The sequence below is a fragment of the Thermobia domestica genome, chromosome 3, assembly GCF_964235325.1.
Source record: "Thermobia domestica chromosome 3, izTheDome1.hap1.1, whole genome shotgun sequence".
NCBI classification, from domain to species: Eukaryota; Metazoa; Arthropoda; class Insecta; order Zygentoma; family Lepismatidae; genus Thermobia; species Thermobia domestica.
The window spans coordinates 84,940,253-84,965,579 of NC_137456.1; the positions used below are offsets into that span (position 1 = coordinate 84,940,253).

A 25,327-nucleotide genomic window follows, 5' to 3' on the forward strand; every position below is an offset into this window, starting at 1 on the left:
CGCCTAGAAGTTTATGCAACCCGTAACTCTTAAATGTTTTCAAGTTTGCACATATTTCTCTATTAGTGTCGATTGTGTTCCAACGCGGCCTCACAAGTGTGGAATATGTGTTTGTGTAAGAGCGTGTTTCTTCTTATTTTTTTCTTTCTTTTTTAAAACATCGAATTTCAATATTGCCCAATAATTGACGTAATTCATCAACCAGCATGAAAAATAATCTAATAAATCTTAAATGCTAAACACGTTAAAAATCGAACCACATACTTTCTATAGCCTAATGCAATAAAGCAATAAATGTGTATCAACCATTTCATAACCCGAATAAATACACATGGGAAAGAAAGGAAAAATCGAAAAAAAAAGGTCCTAATTTTAAAAGTTCTGTAGACCCTACACTCAGTTGGCTAAGAACAGAAGTCAGTGGAGAGCTTTTGTAAACGCATCATTGAACCTCTGGGTTCCATAGGCCATGAAGTTCGTTAGTTAGTTGCTGCACTCACAATCGAACCCAGTACGATGCTTTCACATGCTATTCTGTGAAGAATACTAAATACTGGAGTGCCAACTCAGAATCGAACCCTTGATTTTAGGTTCACAATCTACCTAAATCTTAGGTTGATTTCTCACAGAATATTGAGACTGATAGAGACAAATATGAATTGAAAAGAACAGGAAACTGATGATTGACTGATAAAGCGGTTTTAATTTCATTACTTGCTCTCATAAGGTATATATAAAGGCTGTGGTTGAGATATGAAGCAAGGAATCTGAAACTATCAGAAAAGGTTAATATTTAAAGGCACTTACATTGTGTTCCTTCTGTAAACCTCGAAGACTCCGCCTCTTCTTGACTTACGTAACTTACAGGCGAATGTCAAGTCTAGAGCTGAAGTGTAGACTTGAAGTGTGTTGACTGAACGTAAATGGTTCTTTTTATGTAAAACTGTGGAGTGCAATCCGCATGCCTTTTATATTTCTTTGTCTGGAAGTTCTACGTGTATGTCTAATAGAATAAAATAAGCTTTGGACTTATTTCAATAAACCGCATTAGATTTTGGAAACTATCTTGACTTAGTAATACCTTGACAAACGTAGTGTCTTGTAATCTTGGATCTCTTCTCAAACTTTGTATGTACTTCTCCCAATAAAACAAAATGGGTGCGTGTCTGTTCCTTATTAAGGGTCTTATTAATTTATTCAATTCAGACAGTTAATATTTTGTACTGAAGTGAGCTTTGAATTGTTACATAAATTTATAAAAATGTAAATATATACAATAACTCTGGGGGTTTTAAAATTTAGTATACTACAACATAATAGCGTTATTCACAAATTGATACGTTTTTCGATTATAAATAGGATATGTTTCCATTTGTCAATGCTACAATCCGATAACTATTCCATATGAATAACACAGGCCCACAGCTAGCAACAAACATTAAGACAGGACTGATTTTTAAGTGTTTTCATTTGTATATTATCATAATTCGTCAGTAGCCTACAATGCTATATCATAAGGCTACAGAGGACAAGAATTACAGTTCATAAAGTGTAGCAACTGTAATGTATTGGATGCTTTGCTACCAGAAATTGATCCCAAGACCTCCTGCACCGAAGGTACCCTCGCTAGTCTTTGGATCAGTGAATAGGGCTCAGTGAATACCATGAAGCTCCGTATGTTGTATTCTGACTATTATTCCGCATTAACTTACGTGTACAGGAAAAATTTTGAGAGGCCGTGCCCAAAAATTTCCTTTCAAATCACACCCACGAGGGGAGTTCACTAGATCCGGGCAACCCCTGCAAAAAAAAGTTTTTTTTTTTTTTTTAAAAAAACTACATTTGTTTAGCTAAGATATGCCTGATCTAGAATTAAGATTTGAAATTAAACTTTCCATCTAAACTTTTTTCTTGTATATAGCTCTATATTCCTTTCTGAGAATATGGGTGGTAGTACTTTGCAATTGCTTACTGCCTTTTCGGATATAGAATAATATCATTTCACTGTTACATAAACGTAGTGTCTTGTAATCTTGGATCTCTTCTCAAACTTTGTACTTCTCCCAATAAAACAAAATGGGCGCGCGTCTGTTCCTTATTAAGGGTCTGCGCTAACTCTACCCCCATTTAAAGTGAAAAAAAAAACAATGAACATCGTAAAAAAAATTAAGTTAATTAAAAAAAATTAAATTAAAATTAACAAAATCGATAGTTTAAGTTAATTTTCTAAACGTTGAAAGAAAAGGGTTCACCGAGAACAGACACAGCATTTCCAGGGTATTTCCTCATTCACACCACAGATGCCTAAAGGTATTTTTAAAATTCCAATTCAACTCAAATGTACTGGTACATATTGGTGCCCACCCCCTCAGAAAATCCTGGATCCGACCCTGTCTGTACGTGTCCCTTTACGACACAAGTGAAAGAGGTCTTGGTAAAAATCGGCAAGGGGAGATTTTTTTTTTCAATATCTCGCACCGTTTGCAAGATTTGAACCAATTTCCGCTTGGAGTTTCCAATTCATGTACGATCAGTGTTTTCTTTCTTCTTGCATGCAGCATGTAATAAGCAAATACATACATAATTAATTATAACGTCAGTGATATATGGCGTTCATTGGGCAAAACACTCCAAACAATAAAGACTCATCTTAGCCTGGAGAAACGGTTATCCTTCGTTTTCATTATTATTTGGCCATGAAACAAACACCTGAGAGATATACAACCCCTGTATATAACTATGTTGTGTTGGAATCTATAACCGATAGGATATGATGCTTTATTTTTTTAAAATTCAATACATCCAGTATACCCCTTAAAAATGTAATAAAGAATTATCGGCCATGTTTTCTTTAACACTCAATTAGCACTGAACAATCTACACAAAATTTGGATTCGACCATTGAAAACAGCACGTTTCTAGCACTTGTAGTTTTTGAGATCTCATTGTCGAAAGGATTGGGGACAAAAATATTAACTTTTCTTTGGAGACAAACATAGAAACCTAGCATTTTAATATATAGATTAACGTATATGGCTGAAATATAATTGACGGAATTAAATGTGATAAGTATGCAATCACATAAGTTATATAAGACGATTATTCAGCAACATTGTCATCATAACGTTAAGTACATACCATATACAACAGTATTATTACCCTGTTACCAATAATAGCATCATAACGACGTCAGAGAGTATAATCCCACGAGGCTTCTTGTTTGTCGAAGTCCGTAGACTGAATAAACCAGTGTAGGCCGGTATCTTTCCTAAATAGCAAGTAAACAACTCTATCAGATGCTGGGTTCTTTTTTTAAAAAAACAAGAGGATAATCTCTTAACAGGTGATAATATATTAGACATACAGTCTATGTGGAGAAAAAAACACTTAGTGTCAAGGCAAGGGTACTGTAATCAACTACTGTGATGTTGGATAAATCTCAATTTTACTATTGGATATTATTAACTGGCCCACATTTACAAGAAAAACAATGCTCCTCGGGGAGATTTTAACACACTATCTTGTAATACTACCAGTTTTAACTTAAGAAAACAGTATATTATTTTTTTAAAAATAATCTTTCATATAGTCAAGTGTGTTTTTACTTGAACTTTGAAATTATATAAGAAAGACAAGAGCAAATATTTTAATTAATCGAAGAAGAAAAATTTTAGAAACGATCAAAAAAAAAAAAATGATCAAAAGATTGCGATCTTGGCTAATAATTAGTTTCTGGCCACAAAATATTTGAACGGCCCGTAAATCGAGTTTTCGTGTGTAATTATCCAGATACAGTGGAGTCTCGTTAATTCGAACTTGGATAATTCGAAATATTGGATAATTCGAACAGAAGTCGATTCCCCTTGAAAACTGTATTGAAAACAATAGTAAAAATCGTGGATAAATCGAACTTTTGAACCTATGTTTTGGATAATTCGAACTAAATGCAGTTGAAAATTTTTAATGTTGGACAGATGTAAACAGAGAAATACAGTTTTAACGTGTTTTCAGTTATCCAGATGCAGCCATAGGGAAGAGTAATACAAAAGATAAATAGAAAATCTATGTAATGATAAAGATGAAGGTGAGTTGGGGAAGAAGTAAAGATAGAGAACGTGTGTCAATCTCATCTTGTTTCAGAATTGGTTGAAAATTTAAGATGAATTATTGATAAAGTCAACCAAATGTTATTAATATCGTATTCCACGCAATACATGAAATTCAAAGATTTATTGACCGTACAAAAACAATCAAATTTAAGCAAATGAAGTTTACGACTTCTTAAAAGTGAGAACAGAATATTCAAATTGTTACTGGTGTTTAATTGTTTGGGCTATTCAATGTATGTTGTAGTGTTGTACGTAAATATATTTTCCATTGTACACGTAGTTTGAATTATGTGGAGTCAATGTCGTTTGTCAGTTTGCGGTATTCGATCACGCAAATAATAAGCTGCTTTAAAGGTAAAGTCTACACCATATGAATATGTTTTTGATGCACAGTACTTTGGTTTGTTGTTATATATGTGAAAAAATGTTGTTGGATAATTCGAATTTTGGATAATTCGAAATTTTTTCGTGTCCCCTTGGACTTCGAATTAAAAAGAGTCCATTGTATAAGGTATACAAGAAACTTTTTGATTGAAATATATTGGCTCTTTTGATCCAAAAATAAAGATAACAATGGTGGGAAACTATATGAACCTTGGAAATCACCTTCACAGTAGATGACGTAATTCCTGGAGAACCTATCATTCTAAATCAGTTGTTTTCCAAACTTATTTGCTTGGCGCCCCTTCGTAAATGCCACACATTTCACGCTCCACCCTCTACTTTCCATGACAAAAACAAAATACAAAGATGCAGTGTCTGCGAAGTTTTTAAAGCTTTAATTGTAAATGGTCAGTACAAGCTGTGCTTTATTCATAATTTCTGTCAGTAGCTTGTGCTCCTTTGCGTACCATGCTTCCCAGGTTGGAAACCATTGTTCTAAATAATTAAAGTACCAATCGTGAAAAGTTTTCGAGATTAATCTAACTCTAGTAATGAATTAGCATATTAGATATTAAACAAAACTTGATTATGTAATTTAAAAAAAAATCACTGGAGACGAACATTGGTTAGCCAGAATCGAACCCGAGTCTCCCATGTCAAAGGCACGTATGCTAACCATATAGCTATGCAGTAACTGTGATTTTCTTTTTGCTATGTAAGCAGAAACGCTTATAACAAAACTTACTTTTCTAATTTTTTTTTTCAGTTTTACGTTCCACAGTTATGCCGGCTAGGCTAAAGAAGATGGTAATGATGAGAAATAAATGGAATGGTGGTATGAATAAGGTGGGAAGAAACGGGAAAATACCGAGAAAACCCATGCACACGGTGTTTGTCCACTACAAAGTTCACTTGGTGCGAGCCTGGATCGAACCAGGGACCCCACGCTTTAGCACTGAGCCACTGCGGCCCCTTTTTATTTATTATGATTATTCTTAAGATAGTTGCTTATTCACTTTCGCTCAACGTATTTGAAGTATTATTATTCGAAGTATAATTGCGAATTACGTTCAAATTCAACACACTTGTGGAGTATTATATTGAGTTTTACCTTATATTCCAAACATGAATTTTTAATGTTCCTTTTTTCGCAGGTGGTTACGTCATTTCTTTGGTGTTCCAATCACCAATAGCCGTCAAGTAAAAACCACATCATAATGAGATAAGGAAGAAAGATAAACATCATTACCTTATAATGATGTTTAATCCCGTTACAATTATATAAAAAGGGAAAGGGGTTTTAATAAGAACCCAAACACAGGGTTAGCAGTTGTATGATCCAAATATATTGATGTTATTCTAACTTTACATCAGGTACTCGTACTTGCTAATTTAATAGCAATATCCCGAAGTTGGAAACACGTCTGGGTTGGCAACGGTCAGGCAGCGAACTCAGCACCAGTGGCGGTCTGTTGGTGGTAGTATGTTAGGAAAAGCTCTGTAGCATGCAAAGAACAGTAAAATGGCAGTGTGTGATAAACTGAGCAGACAGTGATAGTGTAAAATGGGCGACCTCTTTGATTTCCAAAGAAGGCAAAGTGTGGCTTGAGTGTAATAAAAATGGGGAGGTGTTGGGTGTGTCGCGAGGTACAGTGTGTCCAAGATGATGACGGCCTATAAAACTCACGGCAAAACGACATTGGCGAAGAGGAGCAGTGGTGGGAAGAAAACTTTCAGTGACATGTCTCACGGAGTATTAAATCGGAGTGTCACTCAGAACAGTCGTGCGACTGCGATGTAACGGAGAACTCAAACAGGACCAACCACAGGCTGTGTCGACAATCACAGTCCACTGTGAGTTACATGATTTGAACTTATAGGGTCGAGTTGTATGGGGAAAACCACTGATAAGAGACCAGAACCCTTTAGCATGGCGTCAATGGTGCCGCCAAAATACAACATGGACCACTGATGAGTGGAAATATGTGATATGATTGGGTGAATCATTGTTTACTTTATCTCAAACTACAGATCGTGTTTACGTGTGACGTAAAGAACTGTATGATCCGCAATGTTTCCACTCAACCGTCAACTTGTGGTCCACTGCACGCGAAATGGCGTACCGGTAATATCCCATTTGCTACCATTCACTATCTCTATGACTCCAAGGGCCGCGGTGGCTCAGTGGTAGGGCGTTCACCTCTGGTGTGTGGGGTCGTTGCTTCGATTCCCACTCAACCCAAGTGAACTTAGAGGTGGACAAACAATGTGTGCGTAGGTTTTCACGGGATTCTCCCATTTCCTCCCACTTTCTTTATTCCACCATTTCATTCATTTCTCATCATCACCATTTCCTTTAGCCTAACCGGCGTAACCGTGGAACGTAAAGGTGAAAGATTTCATTTCATTTCTATGACTCCACTTCACGTGGCATCAAAACTGTTGTGAGAGCGAATGGTGGTCCAACGTCGAATTCTTTTGGTTAGTTATACTCTTTTTTTTAGACGTTTTCAATAAGTTGATTAGGTGTTAGCACTATTATCTTGCAAGAATTACCTAAAGTGTCATTCAGTATTTCAGTAGACGAGTACGGTTCAAAACTACGAGTACTTTACGATTGTTCAAAAGTCTTCTTTTTAAATTTTTACTTGAATAGAGTAATTTTTTTCTACGTCTTGAAATCTTCAAGTTTTGTTCATCATCTACGAATATTAAGAACTTAAGTTTACAAAGTGAGCATATGCCCCTCCGGTCAATGAATTTTATTCAATTACAAAATGACAAAACGTAAAGCACAGGCTGATATTCGTAAGTTCTTCATTTCATTTCCATTGTCCGTCATATGGAGGAATGTTGTTTTGGAACAGACCTTCATCTGATTCGCCACTAAGTACTAGTTTTTTGTTTGTTTGTTTGTTTGTTTCCTGTCATAAGTCGTTATTAACAGTGCATGGTATATTCTACAAATTGATTAGTGTATAAAAACGAAAAATGTAAAAAAAAAAAACATTATATATACCAGCAGATAGATATGTCATTGATCTGTACAAAACGATATGGATGAATGCAAATCCTCATGTGCAGGGACGTACGCACGGGGTGAGTTCTGGGGGGCCCAGACCCACTAACCCTCAAAATCCCGACATTTGAGTTAATTTAGTTTAATTTTAGCTGTTTTTTTTTAAATTTAATATAATTTATCATCATATTGAATTTGAAACTCGTCGAAAAAAAATCCTGCATTCATCTCTGCTTATGTGAAGTTTCCGAAAAATCAAATATTTTGTAAACCTAAAACTTGATGTGCAATAACCGTGCCAGCTATTACGATTAACTCTTACATTCTTTACTTTCTGTTTTTAACTATATACAAATGCTGTCCAACGATGAGACATACAATTCAACTGCGTTATAACGACGCCAACGAGACCTTTAAATAATAATAATAATAATAATAATAATAATAATAATAAAAGACAGTGTCGTCATGTCCACTCGGTCAAGCCTATATTATACATTATTATTATTATTATTATTATTATTATTATTATTATTATTATTATTATTATTATTATTATTATTATTATTATTATTATTATTATTATTACTATTATTATTATTATTATTACTATTATTATTATTATTATTATTATTATTATTATTATTATTATTATTATTATTATTATTATTATTATTATTATTATTATTATTATTTGCTACTCAAAAATTCCATTTCATTTCATTTTTCAAGTTTGATGTATTAGCCAATATCTCACTAACCAGGGTATATAAAAACACTTTCCAGGTGAGGAATTAGTTGGTCCCACTGAATATTTGACGCAATACACGACGTGTCGCAGAAACTGATATTGCTATAATCAGTTTCACTGTGTATCAATTGATACATCAAGTTGAACAAAAATGATATCCCTTGAGAAAAAATTCTGATGCATGGACTTCGAGCACATTGAGAAAAAAAATGAATTTTAATGGCGCTACAAAGAATATATATCGTTGCGCGTTGCCAATAATATTTGATAGATTATTCTGCTGAAATAGATTTTATGTTATATATATATATATATATATATATATATATATATATATATATATATATATATATATATATATATATATATATATGCACTGCTAACTAGCAAATTGTATCATTTATAGTATTTATAGTTAGTCTTCTGCTAATGGAGCCACTCATACTTCTAACAGTAATACACACCACATGCTCCTAAAGATTACGTGTAAAACTAGTTTTTAAAAAGTCATAAAAAATTATTATTTCAATTTATGTGATATAACGTTTATTATATTTCATTAGGCAATCCACTCAACTGTGATAAAAATTTGTTTTGGTTGCTGGATGGTGATCATCCTGGATCGCAAAAGATTGTAGACAGGGAAGAAATGCAATGCGGTGGAAAGCATGGAGGAAAACCGGCGTTGCAAGTCTTACCGCTTCTCGAGGTAAGTATAAATACATACTTTCTTCATGCGATGATTGAAGCTCAATGGTTCGAAATGAAATTCGAACGACTGCTTCATTATATATATATATATATATATATATATATAGATAGATAGATAGATAGATAGATAGATAGATAGATAGATAGATAGATAGATAGATATAAAGTGGTCTGGGACCTGTATATTATGTACCGGTACTATCATAGCATTTACCTGATGGGAATGAAAAAAACAACGAGGAAAAACACTCACTTAGGATAGCTAGCCTTAAAAAGCTGTCACACTTTTTCGACCGAGTGTCCCACCGGGAATCGAACTAGAAATTAAAAGCACATACGTTAACCACTTCGCCACAACGGACAGTTCAGATGAAAATAAAATGAAAGTTATAAAATATTTTACAAAGTTTTCCCTTCATTTGAGCCCAAAATGTTCCAACGCTACAAAGATAGTTATTCTCTTCCCCTTCTGTGAGATGTTTATGAGGGTTACTGCCTGGATCCTCACACAATCTCTGTCCAAATACCATAATGTATAGTTTTGGAGTTTAATTATCATTATAGCTTCCAGGCTGTGTGCATCTTCACCTTAATTGGTTTTCCAACCTCATATCTGTTACCAGAGATTAAACCCGCTTATCCCAGACAAAATAAGATAGTAAGCTATGCATACCATTCTTTGTCAGTAATACCCTTAATTGACAATAAATATAATCATATTGGGAACAATAATATTATGTTAGTAGTGCCCCTTCGGGGCTAATGCGCGTATTCTCGGGTTCAATTCCTGATGGAGGCACTCACTTCAGATACAAGCCCAAGTAATTGTTTCAGTGTCACTTTAAATAATATATCCTGTATTCAGGGTCGGATCCAGGATTTTCTGAGGGGGGTGCGCCAATAACTGCCAGTACATTTGAATTGAATGGGAAAAAAATTTTAAATGCCTTTAGGCATCTGTATTGTGAATGAAGAAATGCTAAGTGTCTGTTCCCAGTGAATCCTTTTCTTTCAACTTTTAGAAAATTGACTTAAACTATCGATTTTGCAAAACTTCCGTTTGTTTTAAACCCAAACGGAAATATGTCAGCAGAAAATTTCGGAAAGTGTTGCTATTTCCATTGCTGGCTTCTCACTTTAGGTAGTGTATATTTACAATGAAGGGGGATGCACGCGCACCTTTGCACGCCCCTCTAAACCCAGCCTTACCTGTATCATATACTTTCAGAGTGACTGCAATCAATCAACAATATTAGCTGTGATATACAGTATGATGGATGTGTAATTATTATATAATTTAAGTAATGAGTATCTAAATAATTATACCTAGCTAGAGATGCATTCGAGTCGAGTCGAGTCGAGATTTAAGCCTGTCTCGACTCGTCTCGAGAAAATGTTGTCTCGACTCGTGTCTCGACTCGAAAATATGTTTCTGTCTCGACTCGTGTCTCGACTCGACAGTCTCTGTCTCGACTCGACTCGAATTCGAGTCGAGACGTCTCGAAATTCGAGTCGAGACAAAATGTACGAGTTAAAATATACGCACACATCAGCCAGACCATCATGACTACCTACCTAATTGTCAGTATGTCGACTTTTGGCATGGATAAAAACGGCGACACGTCTTGGCATACACGCAATGATCCTTGATAGGTCGCTGGAGAGAGCTGGCACCACATGTGCTCACTCAGTCACCTAATTCCCGTAAATTCCGGGAAGGGGGGCGATGTGTTCTGACGTCACGTTCAATCACATCCCACAAGGGACATCACTCAAATGTCCGGCTCCAATTTCAATGAAACTTTTTTTTTTGCTGATAGAAGGCATGTATGCATCATTACTTGTGATGTCAAATTTTTGCCATGGTGCATGTTTTCTATTTTTTTTAAATAACTTTTAAGAGTTGTGATGTGGTTATTAGAGATTACCACAGAAGTCCCTTACTACCCTTTGTAAACGGAGCGTTAATGAAGAAAAGTGAAGAAAAACCATGTGGATACATATAAGTCCTGGGGGGAAGTCGTATGGTAGATATGACCTTGATGGCAGCCATCTTGAAATCCGCCATTTTGAATTAAGGTCAAGTTTTCAAAATGGGAATAGGCTAATATGATACATAATTTCGGGCTAGAATTTAATTAGAAAAATAATGGTGAGATTAGTTTTAAGATACACCCATTTGGGGGAAAGTTACCGGCATATTAATTGTTTTTACTTACTGTGTGCGTAAGACCCTTCTTACTTTCGTCTCAAGACCTGTAAATCGATCGCAACGGCAGAGCCCGGTTTCGCACTAGTGTTTAGAAATCTTTAAACTCACTTGAGGCAATATTTGTGGATTATTGTATTGTATTTTGCCTTTAATTAAATTTGAACCCACTTCATGATCTTGTGCAAAGTATCACTAAAAGAGAATTTCTGTTTTTATGGAGAACGTAAGCATAGCAATTATAAAAGGTGAGTAAGGTGCGTATGTATTTATAAGAAAGTTTATTTTACGAGTCTTTTGTGGTTCCGCCAACCTATTCTTTAGTTGTTGTTTTTTTCAAAATACTCATATCTCATAAATAAAAGAGCTATTATAAAATCTCTTACCACTATTCTTTAATACTTATAAAATTTTATTTATTGTAAAAGCACTGGCAAGATATTTCTTATCGCCCACTAAAATTATGGTGGAGCTCCTTCGTGGCTAACGGTTAGCATACTTGCCTTTGGCGTGGGAAACCTGGGCTTGATTCCCGGTGGGAGTTCATGAGGTTCGGATTCCACGTTAATCAGTAGGTCCACGTCTCACATAGCCTCGCTGCTGAACGGGACGTTAAAATCAGAATCAATTCAACTCAAAATTAGGGTTTTGACTTTATTATGATGTCATTAGTTTAAACGCCCAACTGCCCAGTAATTATAAACATTGACTACATTATAAAATTGTAATTTGTGACGATTAAAATATCAGAAATTAAAGATTATTCTTTGGGTTTTGGAACATTTTGAAAAACGTGAAAAACTGGTACTGCACCGATACAACACACCTTTTGGATTTGTCATTGTGTAAAGTGATACAAACTAAAGAAGAATTACAACTTTATGAAATTGTATTAGGACTTATTATTTAGAAATAAACACCAAATAAGTGTAATAGTTCATATCCGTATCAAATACCAAGTTTATGATGAACCAACTACACAAAGTAGGATCCAAAAACACTCATTGCAATTTGTTCCATCCTTCAGTCGAACCAGCAACTGAAACGTAAAGAGTGACATTTTCTTTTTAAAGATACTTTGTCCAGCTAAGTATTGTGAAGGTTTATGTCAGTAGAAGGAATTGCATTCCATTATACAAGCGCAATTTCACAACTTTATGTACGCATTACTAAATATCGAACACCCTTGTCCATGACTAGCGTACGCGTCTTTGGTGCGGGAGACCTAGGTTTGATTTCCGATGGGAACTCCTGTGGTTCTGAACCCACGTTAATTTGTAAGTTCACGTCTCATATAGCCTTGATGCTGAAAGGGACACTAAACTCTAATCTAATACTAAATACAAATATTTAAAGAAAAATGATGACGCACCAAGATGACGTGAATTTGGCTATCAAATCCATTTTGTGTTTTCAGTTATTTTCTAGTAGTATTTTTTCTAGGCATCCTTTCAAGAGACAGTGATGCAAATTTCGTAACTGCGAATTCCTGTTAGAAGCCATGAAATTATCCGATTAGATGCAAAATTTCCCGTCCACTAAAATAGATACCGTAAATTTACAATATCTAACAATAAATAATTTTGAAAGATATCGCTTTCGAGGGAAAAAATGAAGTGAAATCTTTGAGTTTTACGTCCCACGGTTATGCCGGTTAGGCTAAAGGAGAGGGGTGATGATGAGAAATTAGTGAAATCGTGGAATGAAGAAAGTGGGAGGAACGGAAGAACCCCGAGGAAACCCACGCACACGGTGTTTGTCCACCACAAAGTTCACTTGGTACGAGCTGGGATCGAACCAGGGTCCCCAAGCACCAGAGGTGAACGATCTACCACTGAGCCACCGCGGCCCCGCTTTAGAGGGGCCATGACGTATAGTTGAACTCATTCTCGTAGTATGAAAGGCATTATTTATAATTATGCATGATAGGATCACAAACAAAATTTAAAAATATTATGTGCATTTTCTTTTAACAAACATTATATTGTCTTTTATGGTGTGGAAGGGAATGTTATGTTCGAAAAAAAGTCCTTAACACGATTCTTGTTGCTACACACTGCATGTTTCTAGCCACAGAAAAGATGCAGCGATAGGTAGGCTATTTTTCAATTGCTTTACATTAGCTTGATGTTTCAAGTCTTTTGTGTGTTTCTGAAGTTCACTTTTACCACAAAAGAGCTCAATATTAACATGTCTTACATAGCTTTGGTTCGATTCTCAACACGGACTGCAACTACCCGTTAAATTGTGCATCCGAAAGGCACTCTTTGTTAAACCTCGCTTATCACCGCTCATCTTAATAATATATATAACTTCACCTCGAAGCAAATGTTGCATTTCTCTCTTTCATCCTAACACAAAACAAAACTAACCACAGCTGTGACACGAAGGAGCTATTTCAAAAAGAAACAAGCTGTGCTTCATAGAGATGTGTACCAAATGATAGAAGTATAAAGTATTGTTTTCTTTCCTGTTTATTGATATCAGTTGGTGTTCTTAATGAGTTTACTCATTAGTTTAGAAAGAGTATATATGGAATTTGGACATATGTTGTACGTATTCTCCTGAGAAATTGATGAGACCAGAAAAATTATAAGGACAGATGGAATAGGTTTAAGCGCATCTACGTGACTTTTCAAATATTTATTCTCCATAATGGTACCACGCGGAAAACTTGGTATAGGCCTACTTTTATCTTTGCCTCCCTCTGTTAGCTGTTTTGTATCATATATATCGGATGGTTTTGATATTTCTTCTGATCATTAAAACAACAATGGTACCTGTGTGCGTGCAGAAATGCAAAAGCACAAGGTAACTTCCTATTTGTTTTGGAAACAACAAACCCATTTCACGTGTGCGAGAGAAATTGAGCACAGCGAGATCGGGTGTTTACTCACGGTCAGTTCGCAGCAGGAGTCCATGGTAAAAATCTGGCTATCTCGAAAACACTCGCAAAACCTTACAAATACAAAAGACTGCGCTTCAAAGAAAGTTTAGACACAGATGTTTCAATTTTCTTTTAGCATCGTTCTTCAGCAAAAGAGTCGGTTCATTGTATTCGAAAAAGAGAAGGGAGAAAGGGTGAATTTATATTTTATGTGGGGGGTAACGTTGTAAGTAGTATAAACAATACATACAGCTTCCGACTCTGTACGCATACACTAGCCGCGGAGTTCACACACACACACACACCAAGGGTGAGAGCTGTGCCACTGAGTCACAGCGGCCACGGGGCTAGGTCGAGTCCACTTTACGTTCAGTACATAAATGTTACAATTATGAAATAGATTTTCCTTAATGAGCTGCATAAAAACAAAAGCTTTCGAAATGCATTAAACAATTAGCTCGATTTGAGTGTGAACTTAAAGTTATATCAGAGTGTAAATACGGATACGCACCAAAGCTCGAAAACTTAATACACTATTTCTCCTATATAGTCAGCATGTATCAAGCAATCATTCAGCTTTCATTTGAGAGGATAGAAATCGAAGGCCCCTGAACAACTATGTTACTAATGTGCGGAATGTATTTATCTTACAGTGAACTGCTTTGATGCCAAGTGGCCTAACTCCAAAATTGAAATTTTCCAGGAGTGAAAGTTGAAGTTCAATATCTCATGAACAATCCATATTTCTTTTATGTTGGGAACCAAAACCGTAACTACTGTATGTAGTTCATTGTTTTATAACTTAGTGTTTACAAAAATCCTTTTAAAAAAATACCTATTCATAGAAGTGGATGGTACTTATCTGTACTAGTTATTGGCATCCAAGCAGTCCATTTATTGTAATACTAGCTTAATATACCCATTCTTCGCATGGGGGCTGTATTTAGAAGTCAACACCTGTGGAAGTATCACCATTCATTTCAGTGACCGCGAAAACTAAGGATTTGACACTAGTATCAATCAATATGGGCTATTTATACATGTCTCGGTATTCCTCACCCGCTGACACCCGGCCCGCATACAGTAGTAGCTGAATTTGCAAGTCATCGCTGATGGAAGTGTCACCATTGATCTCAGCGACCGTGAAAACTGGATTTGACACTAATGTCGATCAATTTGGATTACTTTTACTACATGTCTCGCTAAACGCCCCCCTGAGACCCCCTGGTTCCAATTTTGACAAAAACGCTTCGCCTTAGACTGGGACCTGAACCAAGGTATCCGTGACCAAAATTTTGTAACTCTCGGTCAACTTGTCTGGTCCCCAGGTCGGTCCCAGTAAACGTCCCCCCCGGACCCCCCTGGTTCGAAATTTAAAAAAAACGCTTCGTCTTGATCTGGGGCCTGGACTAAGGTACCCGTGACGAAATTTTGGGAACTCTCGGTCCACTCGTCTGGTCCCCAGGTCGCACAGACAGACAGACAAACACACAAACAAACTCTTTATTTTATTTATATTAGATAAGATATACTATGTAAAATAGTCTCGTATCATAATATGTGATGTACAACAAATGTTACATTATATATTATCCGTAGCTCGTGATATGCTGCAACATATTAAAGCCTGAGAATAGTTGGGCAAGTGAATAATCCAGAAGTTACGTAACCCTATTGCGTTCATGGGAACGAAAACAAAATTATAACTATGCTAAATTACTATAGACTACCAATTGCTCATTCAGAGAATTTATGAAGTTCACTCTATCGCAATAGTTTTATACAAACTAGATTTAGACTACGGATAATAGTTTTATACAAACTAGATAATCAATTATTATTATTATTATCATTATATTTACAGTACAACCAAATACAACGACATTAACTATTAGTTCTAATTAACTGAATTGAGCTGAAAATTAAATCTTGATCTTTAAAGATTAACTATTAATTTTATGCGTTCTGTACCTTTTTAAAGGAATAAAAGCTGGAATTGGTTTCAAGGCTGTTTCTGAGTGAATACTTTCTTCAAAATAATATTAAAAATTATAGAAAGATTTTCGAGACATTCGAGTCGAGTCGAGATTTTTAAGAGCCGTCTCGACTCGACTCGTGTCTCGACTCGAAAATTCGAGTCGAGAAATACGTTTGTCTCGACTCGTCTCGAATTTTACAAAGTGTGTCTCGACTCGAATCTCGACTCGAATTCGAGTCGAGTCGAGTTGAGATTCGAGACATGTCTCGACTCGAGCGCATCCCTATACCTAGCGTTGAGGATGGTAGTGTATTTTCTAAATAACCATCAAACGAAACGACATGTCATGTTTGTTTGCTCATATAATCATGAGATCGAAATAAACAACTTTTACTAATCGATGGTTACATCATCAATTGATTTAATTAGGCCTGTATTGCTAATCGTGAGGAAACTGAAGAAACATTTCTAAACCCAAACTTAAGAGGCCTCATCACTGCGAAATTAAAATACCGCTAATTTTACAGTAATTATGTGATATCTTCAAATAGATAAAAGATAATCGAAAAATGGAACAAGACCTCCCTAGACAATATTATTCTGCTTGAGATACCGTTATCATGACTCATTTATCTGCTTTCGATTTCCAGACATTTAGAAAATCGGAATTTATTTTCGCGTTTATAAATAACTGCAAACGGAAAGCTATTAGGTGACTCGTGATAACGGTTTCTCAAGCAGAATAATATTGTCTAGGGAGGTCTTGTTCCACTTTCCGATTATCTTTTATCTATTTGAAGATATCACATAATTACTGTAAAATTAGCGGTATTTTAATTTCGCAGTGATAGGGACGCTTAAGGAAGAAAAAGTTCTCTTTTCAATCTCAAGACCTGCCGATTGGCAGAATACTTAATTGATTCTGTATATAAATATGTAATGAAATATTTTCATATTGTTTTTTAGAAGTTGAAGTTAAACTACAGAAATATGGAACTAAACTGACTGACCTGAAATTTAAACCACTCCCTATATTTCTCTGATTTATTACCTATTACTAAGGAACTTTTTTTTAAAAAAAGGAAGAGATATTTGTCTTTAAACAAAACAACAAATCATTTCTTACGAGTGAGGCTTAAAAATAATTTAAAATGCTATATGATGTAGTTTTAGTTACGTAAAGTGAGAATTTTGTTGGGTTGGAGTAGGGTTATGACTTTCAATATCTTCCCTTCGACACTGCGTTGTACTGAACGTATAGGCCTTTATTATTATTTTAAGAAAAGTTCGTACTATAAACAAATATTAAGCTTTTGCACAATTTATTGTGTGTGTTTGGTATAGTGTAGAAGAAATATGGTTGCAGAAGCAATGGACAAGAACGATTTACAGTCAGTTTTAATGCACGAGTTCAAAATTGGACATAATAATGAGGCAGAAATCTGTCCTAATGTGCATAGTACGTAGAATCAATTTCTAAATGGATAATGCATTACTGATTTTAATAACTTCGTACCGAGGACTACAGTGCTCACGATAGGGAACAGTGGTGGGTAAGGACGCTTTGAAGATATGTGTGAAGGCTAATCCAGGTATCACTGTTAGGAAACTTGCTAGACGATTCGGCGTCTCCAATCTGTTGTGACCAAGAGATTCAAATAAAGGAAGTGGGAAATGAACAACTTGGTTCCATAGGAACAATTCAGTACTATAAAATACCTAAAAAATAATTCTGCTGGTGATATACAATTTCCAGATTGTTTGGAAATAGAGGGACTAGATAATTAGAGTGGGTCATTAGACTTTCACTACAAATTCCAACTAGTCATTAATAGAATGTGTGGAGGAAATATTTATTTCTCTTTTATGGGTACAGATATTTCAATTCCACGTCTAAGTATTTAGAAAAGCAATCGACAGTTGTATAAATATGTATTGTCAATTGTCGATTGCCTTTCTAAATACTTAGACTTGGATTTTACACGGAGTTGTAGTGAAAATCTAATGAACCATCCTACTTATCTACTTAATATTTAATACCTCTCATAGAGGCTGTTTCTGAAGTGACAGATTACTTTATAACACTTGAATTTTCTGTATTAATATGTACTAAATTATGCTAAAGGTATTTAGTTGAAATAAGTTAGTTTTTTTCTTTCTTTTGCAGAATCTTCAAAGGGACTGCTTGAATATGATGCCATACAATTGTAGCTGCTCCATAAGTAAGATAGTGGGAATGGAAAATGGACTTTTTCCAGTGATTTGTGTTAATTGTAGTTCCAGAAATATACAGGAGTTTCCGCCTTACTTACCAAATAACACAACCAGTGTAGATCTCAGAAATAACAAGGTACTTTTATATATTTATTATCGTATTAAGAGATCGTATTTGTTATCAAGCATATTTTATTTAGTTTTCTGGTTTTTGAAACATATCCTCACATATTATCCACACCAACCAGTTTTGCTTCTTATCGACTTAAATTTAAACTACTCGCTGAGAAAAACAATACTTTTATTTAAAAATTAATAACGTATAACAGTTTTACCAACTATCTATTTGGGCATTATTAGACAATATCAATAGTGTCATCATCATCATCATCATTTCTTCTTGCAACAGTCTGGCCGACTATAACTTTATTTTCATATATATTTTCATAACGATATCTGTAATGGCTTTCACCTTTCTGTTTCATGAAAATTCAGCCACTCGGTGTTGGTCTTACAATCCTATCGTATATGAAGGCGGATATTTTCATGAACTTTGCAAACATAACACCAAGCAGAAGATTTGATCTACTAATGTTTATCTTGATCTTTATTTGACGAAATAAATTTTCAGTTTTTCCAACTGATGCTGAGTTGACGAGATAGCAATTTATATCTACCTAAGGACACATTTAAACTACGCAATATACACCGCACCAGAGTAAAAAAAAACTTATTCCGTCAATTCAGACTTACCTGGAAAGACTTAAAGAAAAAACATTTCGTCAATTAAATATTTAAAAAAATGTAAAATTGGAACGAATTGTTGGCAAATGTACTCTCAGGACACCATTATTAAATTATATGCCAAGGTATCACAAAGAATATGGTAATTAATAATGATGGTTACTCTTTATTCAGAGATTACTCGTTCTTATTTTCATACTCTCGTGTTATGCAACCCTGTAATTTAACAATGTTACACAGTGTTTGCCGGTATTTCCTCATAATTTTATTTTTTTTAAAAAATGTACAGTGTATGTGCTGCAAAATTCACACTTTTCCTACAAAACACTTATTTTTTTTTTTTTTTTTTTTTTTGTAGCTACGACGTGTACCTGAAACCAATTTGAATAAAATTAAAGACATATGCACTATAAGATGAAATGGTATATTAAAGTTTTCGGATATTCTTCTATACATCTGGTAAGGGGAGGCAACTTCAGTCACGGAGTGGGGGCACGCTGGCTCAGTGGTAGAGCGTGGGGTACCTGGTTCGATCCCAGATCGCGCCAAGTGGGCTTTGTGGTGGACAAAACACTGTGTTCGTAGGTTTTCTCGGCGTTCTTCCATTTCCTTCCACTTTATCCATTCCACAATTGCATTCATTTTTCATCGTCACCATTTGCTTTAGCCTAGCCGGCATAATCGTGGGACGTAAAACTGAAATATTTCATTTCAGTCACGGAGCATACGGATTTCGCTGCAAAACCCGAGGATTGTCCCTGGGGAGCGGGGACATTTGATAACTTATGTCAATTGCAATAATGAATCAAATAGAGCACTTCTAATGGTTGGTCAATGATATTTAATTATACAAAAATAAACAAATAAAATAAAATAAAACTTAGGGTTTTCGGTTTTCTGAAAGTTAGAGCTCTCACGTCAGAACACCCCCAAACTATCAATAGTCTTAGAATGACCGGAAACCTATCAGAATTGAACTGTTTCTCAATATCCCAGACACACCCCAGAATGATATGATTCAATTATGTAATTTATGGTAATGATTAAAAAAAGAACATAAATTAGAATCATGTTTAAATTATTATATTTGTTAGTGTGTGTGTGTGTTGAAGTGTAATTTTATAATTTTTGTTTACAGTTTTTTTTTTCAACACCGAATTGGGGAGGTTATAAAAGATTAGGATCTATTACTGGCGCCGATTCTGAGAGACCGAGAGAGCCTGTGCTTCCCTGACCCAGAATTTTTCTTGGGCCTTCTAAACTTTGGAGCCGATTTCTTTAAAACTTTGAACGAGTAGCATTCAAATGTGTGAGTTTTATTGTGATATATATCTAACAAAACATTCATGATCATTTTTAGTACAAATACGGGACCCCAAATAAACTTTGGGGATCACGGTTTCCGTCGGCTCCCCAGGGTCAGCACCCGTACCCTTGAATCTGGATATCTTCGCTCGGATATCTGTCAACGAAGTACATATGCCTAAACGCTTTCTCTTTCCCCGCAAGTTATACAGAAATCCGTGCTATTAGTATCTACTATTGAAGTAGTTTGCGAACCAGTACTATCAGAGTTTTTAGTCGAGACATTGTACTGGCAAAGTTGCAGGATACTTTCTGAGTAGGATACTGTAAATACTATACAGTGCAATATACTGTACTGTCATACAGATTGCGGCCCCGCGTAGCGTAGTCGCTAACGCTCTCGCCTTTGGTGCGAACGGTCCTGGGATTCGATTCCCGGTGGGGGCACTCGGTCGAAAAAATGTAAAAATCTTTTTCAGGCCAGCCATCCTGAATGAGGATTTTCCTCATTCATACCAGGGATAAATGCCGGGATGGTTACTTAACTAATTAAGTCCCAGGCCGCTTCCTTCCTTCCCTTTCCCCAGATAGTGTGCTCGCGGAGGGACGTCATCCAGAAAAGGAAATTTTCTTATTTTTATATATTAATAAAATCCATCCCAGAGTTTGGAGCTCTTAAAAGTAGCTCTAAGTAGCAGTATTACAGCCCACCACCCCCCGCCTTCCAGAAGTCCGTCCTGGATCCGCCCCTGACGTCATCCCTCATACGTGACGGGCTAAATGGCCATAGATGCCGAAAATCTAAATCATCATCCTCCTATCATGACGCTAAAGTGATAAGTCTGTAAATAATTTAAAAGGACCTGCTTATTCAAAATATACATAAATCTGTCCGAATTGTTTATCATCAAGTTGGTAAGCCAACATATTCTCCAAGTCTCAGCCGAGAAGTCCATCTCTGGATGATAGATTAAAAAAAGAAAAGAAAACAAGCTAGTCTTACGAAATAGTTGTTGCTAGTAATCTTTGTGAATAGTCCTCATTTTATGATAATCGTTGTAGGAAGTGCAATAAAAATGTCAAAGTTCAAATAATAATAATAATAAAAATAACAACAAGAATAATAATAATTATCCGGTTTGTACTAGGGAAGAGATTTCACTGTTAGAAGTTTAGTTTTGTCTTTGTTAAAATTTGACAAAACATTTTCGCTTTGCACTTTTTTCTTCCTTCTAAGCCTTTAGTTGTTCACATGATGTTGCCAATATGAATGTGTTCAGAAATTACTAATTTTCATATCTTATTTTGTGCTTCCACAAAATGAGAAGATATTCGTAGTCAGTGGCGTACATTTCCGGGTTTTAACCTCCCCCCCTTGCCTTGAAGAAAAATACATTTTTATCATATTCAGGCTCTTCACTAAACTCATCTTTTTTTTTTTTTTTTTTTTTTTTTTAGTTTTAGTCAATCGTAGTTAACTTAAAGACAATTGAGAGTATTAAAAATATAGGAAAGCAGCCAGATAGTCCTACAAAATGAAATTACATGAATCGTTTCCAGGACCTTCTGTATAGTGCCTAAATTTGGGTGCCTAACAATTATCACGTCATAACCTGCACATCCAAATTTCTGGTTTGCAAGAAAGTGTTTGTAAACAGTTATTACGAGAAGAAGTGAAAAGGTTCCCGGAAGGTTGTTTTAGTTTTGGCTTTTGTGATGCTATCACAGTACAGTCCTTAAGGTTGCTAATTGTGAATTTGGCAAGTATTAACACGTCAAGACAGGCAGTGTTCGAGTAATGTAGCTGAACGAAAGAGTGTGTGGTGATCAGTTTGTGCGATTTCACAGATCGAGCAATACGCAACCAAACATCAAGTTCATGGGTGAATTTGGGGAAAATCTGCGTTAGAGACTTTGATAGCCTTAAAAACAGTTCAGCACCATCGGATGTTTTGCTCTTCCCAAAATTAAAAATTGGCACTTTCCGCTTCGCCAACGCAGAAGAAATCAAAAACCAAAGCGACGCCTGCACTTCGGAAGATACCAAAACAGGACTTTCGTCGATGTTTCCACCAATCGCAGGAGCCTGTGTCTTCCGAATGTGCCAACTTTGAAGGAGATTTAACGAAGTGTGTAGTTATATTGTAGTAAGAAAGAGCTACAACAGAACTCCAGAAACTTTCTGACTTTCTCTCGCAGTTCATTGTAGATTCTACCTAGCTTACTTCCTATAGTTTCTATCTTCATTTTGTTGTTGTTGCTGTTGTTGTAGGGATGAGTTTTGCGAAGAGTCGTAAGATATGTATTATATGCAAAAATCCTTAAACAATATGAACTTAGGAGCTTGAACTTCCCGGGAGCCTCTTTTTCTGATGAAATTCTGTGAATGCTATTGCTCAGAGTAGTATAGATTTCGTTGAAAAATGAAATAAAATATTTAATTCAACATCCTATTGTTATGCTCTTTTTATGATAACGGAAAGGAACAATTAATAAAACTGAATGATCAGGAAATAATTAGTGAAATGAGAATGGAGGAGGAAACGGGAAATCCACGGATATGATGTTACAAAGTGCATCAGGGACCCTTCGAATCAGAGGTGAGCACTTTACTACTGAGCTACCATTTTCCACACATTTTGTCGAAAAAGAAATGTTGATTTGTTTTAGGATTTGGAAGTTATCTTGGATTTGGTCGCTATTGACCCAAAAGGTTACCCTTAACCTAAAACTACCTCAAAAAATTTTTTGACCCCCCATTCCCTCCCCTTACTGAATTATCGTATCATACATGCTCAAAATTGAATATTTAAAAAAAAAAAAATTGGTGGGGGTGATCGAAAAATGTTGAAAGTTTCACAGATTGTAAATACTATTTAGATGTAAATGTGCATTTTTTTTTAAAAAATCATTGATGCGTATTTTCTTTTTTTTTCTTTTTTTTGCGTGTCGAAAATTTCAAAAAAAATAGGAAAAAATTGGAAGGGGGGACACGTCGCTGATTTTTTGGTTAAAAATTTGTTATACCCTTAGGTACAACATATATTTTTTTTCGGAGCCTAAAAATGATGGCAACGTTGTCAAAAATAAATAAAACTGAAAACAAAAGTGTTTTTTGCACAGTTTTCCACCATTGTATTGCCCTGAAGGTGAGGGGCCCTTCAAACAATCCTTTGCCAAAGTTCACAATTTTCCTTTCTTTTGCGTCCCTTCTGTCTGCAAAGCAAGGATATATGCCATGATATACTACTAAAACCAAGGGTAAAAGTAGGGGGAACGAGGGAAGAAGCCGTCCCTCCACTACCGTAAGATATCTGTGGCGTCCCCTCACTTTCTAAAAGAAATTACAATGGGCTAAGATAGGCACGAGGGACGGCGTGATGTTGTGCGTCTCCCTACCTTTTCAGATCCACTTTTACCCAAGGTGACCAGACGTCCCGTTTTAGACGGGACAGTCCCTTATTTTGAACCGTTGTCCCGTTTTATTCTGATTCTCAAACGGGACACCTAAATGTCCCGTTTTTAAGAAAAAATGACCCAGGTGTCCCGTAATTATTATTCAAAATATAAATGGCCAATGCAAATTCTACACTCTTCCGTACCAACACTCATTGGGAATGTTCAGCTGTGTCTGGAACCTCTGAATGTTCATGTGGGAATTGAGTGTTCTGTGCTTTGAGTAGTACTTAAGAAACGCTGTGTTATCATTTTTACTTGTGTATTTTGTAAATTAAAAACACTGCTGAGTCCCAAAATGCAATGTGGAATGCCCCCCTCCCCGTCGCGGATTCGTATGCGTCCCGTTTTTTTAAAGTAAAAGTTCTGGTCACCTTGCTTTTACCCCCTGACTACAGCTATACATTCCTTTCATCGTACCATTTTGTAGTTACGATCAACGAATGGGTTTATATTGATCAGCCCTTATGTATAAAATGAAATCAAATATTTGTAAGGTATGTCGCCTTTTCACGACAAAACAGCTGGACCGTTTGAATGAATTCTTTACCGTTTGCTGAACATACTTGTGTACGAAGAATCAGTACTTGATGCAAGGTATCTATGATTTCACTTTATCAAATATTCACAACATAATTTATCATCAACATGCCCATTACATTGTTGTGGAGTCAATTTATCATTGTTATGGCTGGTCACTGCGTACCCACTCTGCTTAAATTTTTCATTGTTGCGCTATTGCCCTATTATTTGTATTTAAAAACATCGCCTTGTTTGTTGCTTTTTCGGCATTTTCTTATCAGTGTACAACTTCGTTAATTTTTATTTTTAACCGACTTCAAATAAAGGAGATTCTGAGTTCAACCTGTTTATATATAGGTCAAGGCCTGTATGTGTATCTTGTGTCTATGTTGAGGCATAACTTCGACATAGGTGCACTGATTTTCAATTATTCTCTTTTTCTTTGAAAGAGTAGTCTTTCCTAGTTTTCTCATATAATCTTCATAAGTATCTAACTATAGTAGTCGGAGCTAGACCATAAAACTCCTCAGTGGCTGAGTGTTCATGCCATAATTGTGTCTATGTTCACGCATAACTTCGACAGAGGTGCACTGATTTTCATTATTGTCTTCTTGTTTGAAAGAGTAGTCTTTCCTGGTTTTCTCATATAATCCTCATAAGTATCTAACTATAGTCGTCGGAGCTAGACCATAAAACTCCTCAGTGGCTGAGTGTTCATGCCATAACTGTGTCTATGTTCACGCATAACTTCGACATAGGTGCACTGATTTTCATTATTGTCTTCTTGTTTGAAAGAGTAGTCTTTCCTGGTTTTCTCATATAATCTTCATAAGTATCTAACTATAGTCGTCGGAGCTAGACCATAAAACTCCTCAGTAGCTGAGTGTTCATGCCATAATTGTGTCTATGTTCACGTATAACTTCGACAGAGGTGCACTGATTTTCATTATTGTCTTCTTGTTTGAAAGAGTAGTCTTTCCTGGTTTTCTCATATAATCCTCATAAGTATCTAACTATAGTCGTCGGAGCTAGACCATA

The 25,327-nt window shown here is 35.7% G+C and overlaps 1 protein-coding gene and 1 long non-coding RNA gene across 2 annotated transcripts in view; one reads left to right on the forward strand and one right to left on the reverse strand.

Moving 5' to 3' along the window:
• LOC145680567 (uncharacterized) overlaps positions 1-3,226 on the reverse strand; it is a 38,260-nt gene extending 35,034 nt beyond the window's left edge. The window contains exon 1 of the long non-coding RNA XR_014130652.1: positions 3,139-3,226. This is a non-coding gene — a long non-coding RNA (uncharacterized LOC145680567). The remainder of the gene's footprint in view (positions 1-3,138) is intronic.
• swi2 (Protein singed wings 2) overlaps positions 1-25,327 on the forward strand; it is a 201,970-nt gene that overhangs the window by 159,202 nt on the left and 17,441 nt on the right. The window contains exons 4-5 of the mRNA XM_081751203.1: positions 8,827-8,972; positions 18,216-18,398. Of these exons, the coding sequence (XP_081607329.1) occupies positions 8,827-8,972; positions 18,216-18,398 (329 nt within the window). The remainder of the gene's footprint in view (positions 1-8,826; positions 8,973-18,215; positions 18,399-25,327) is intronic.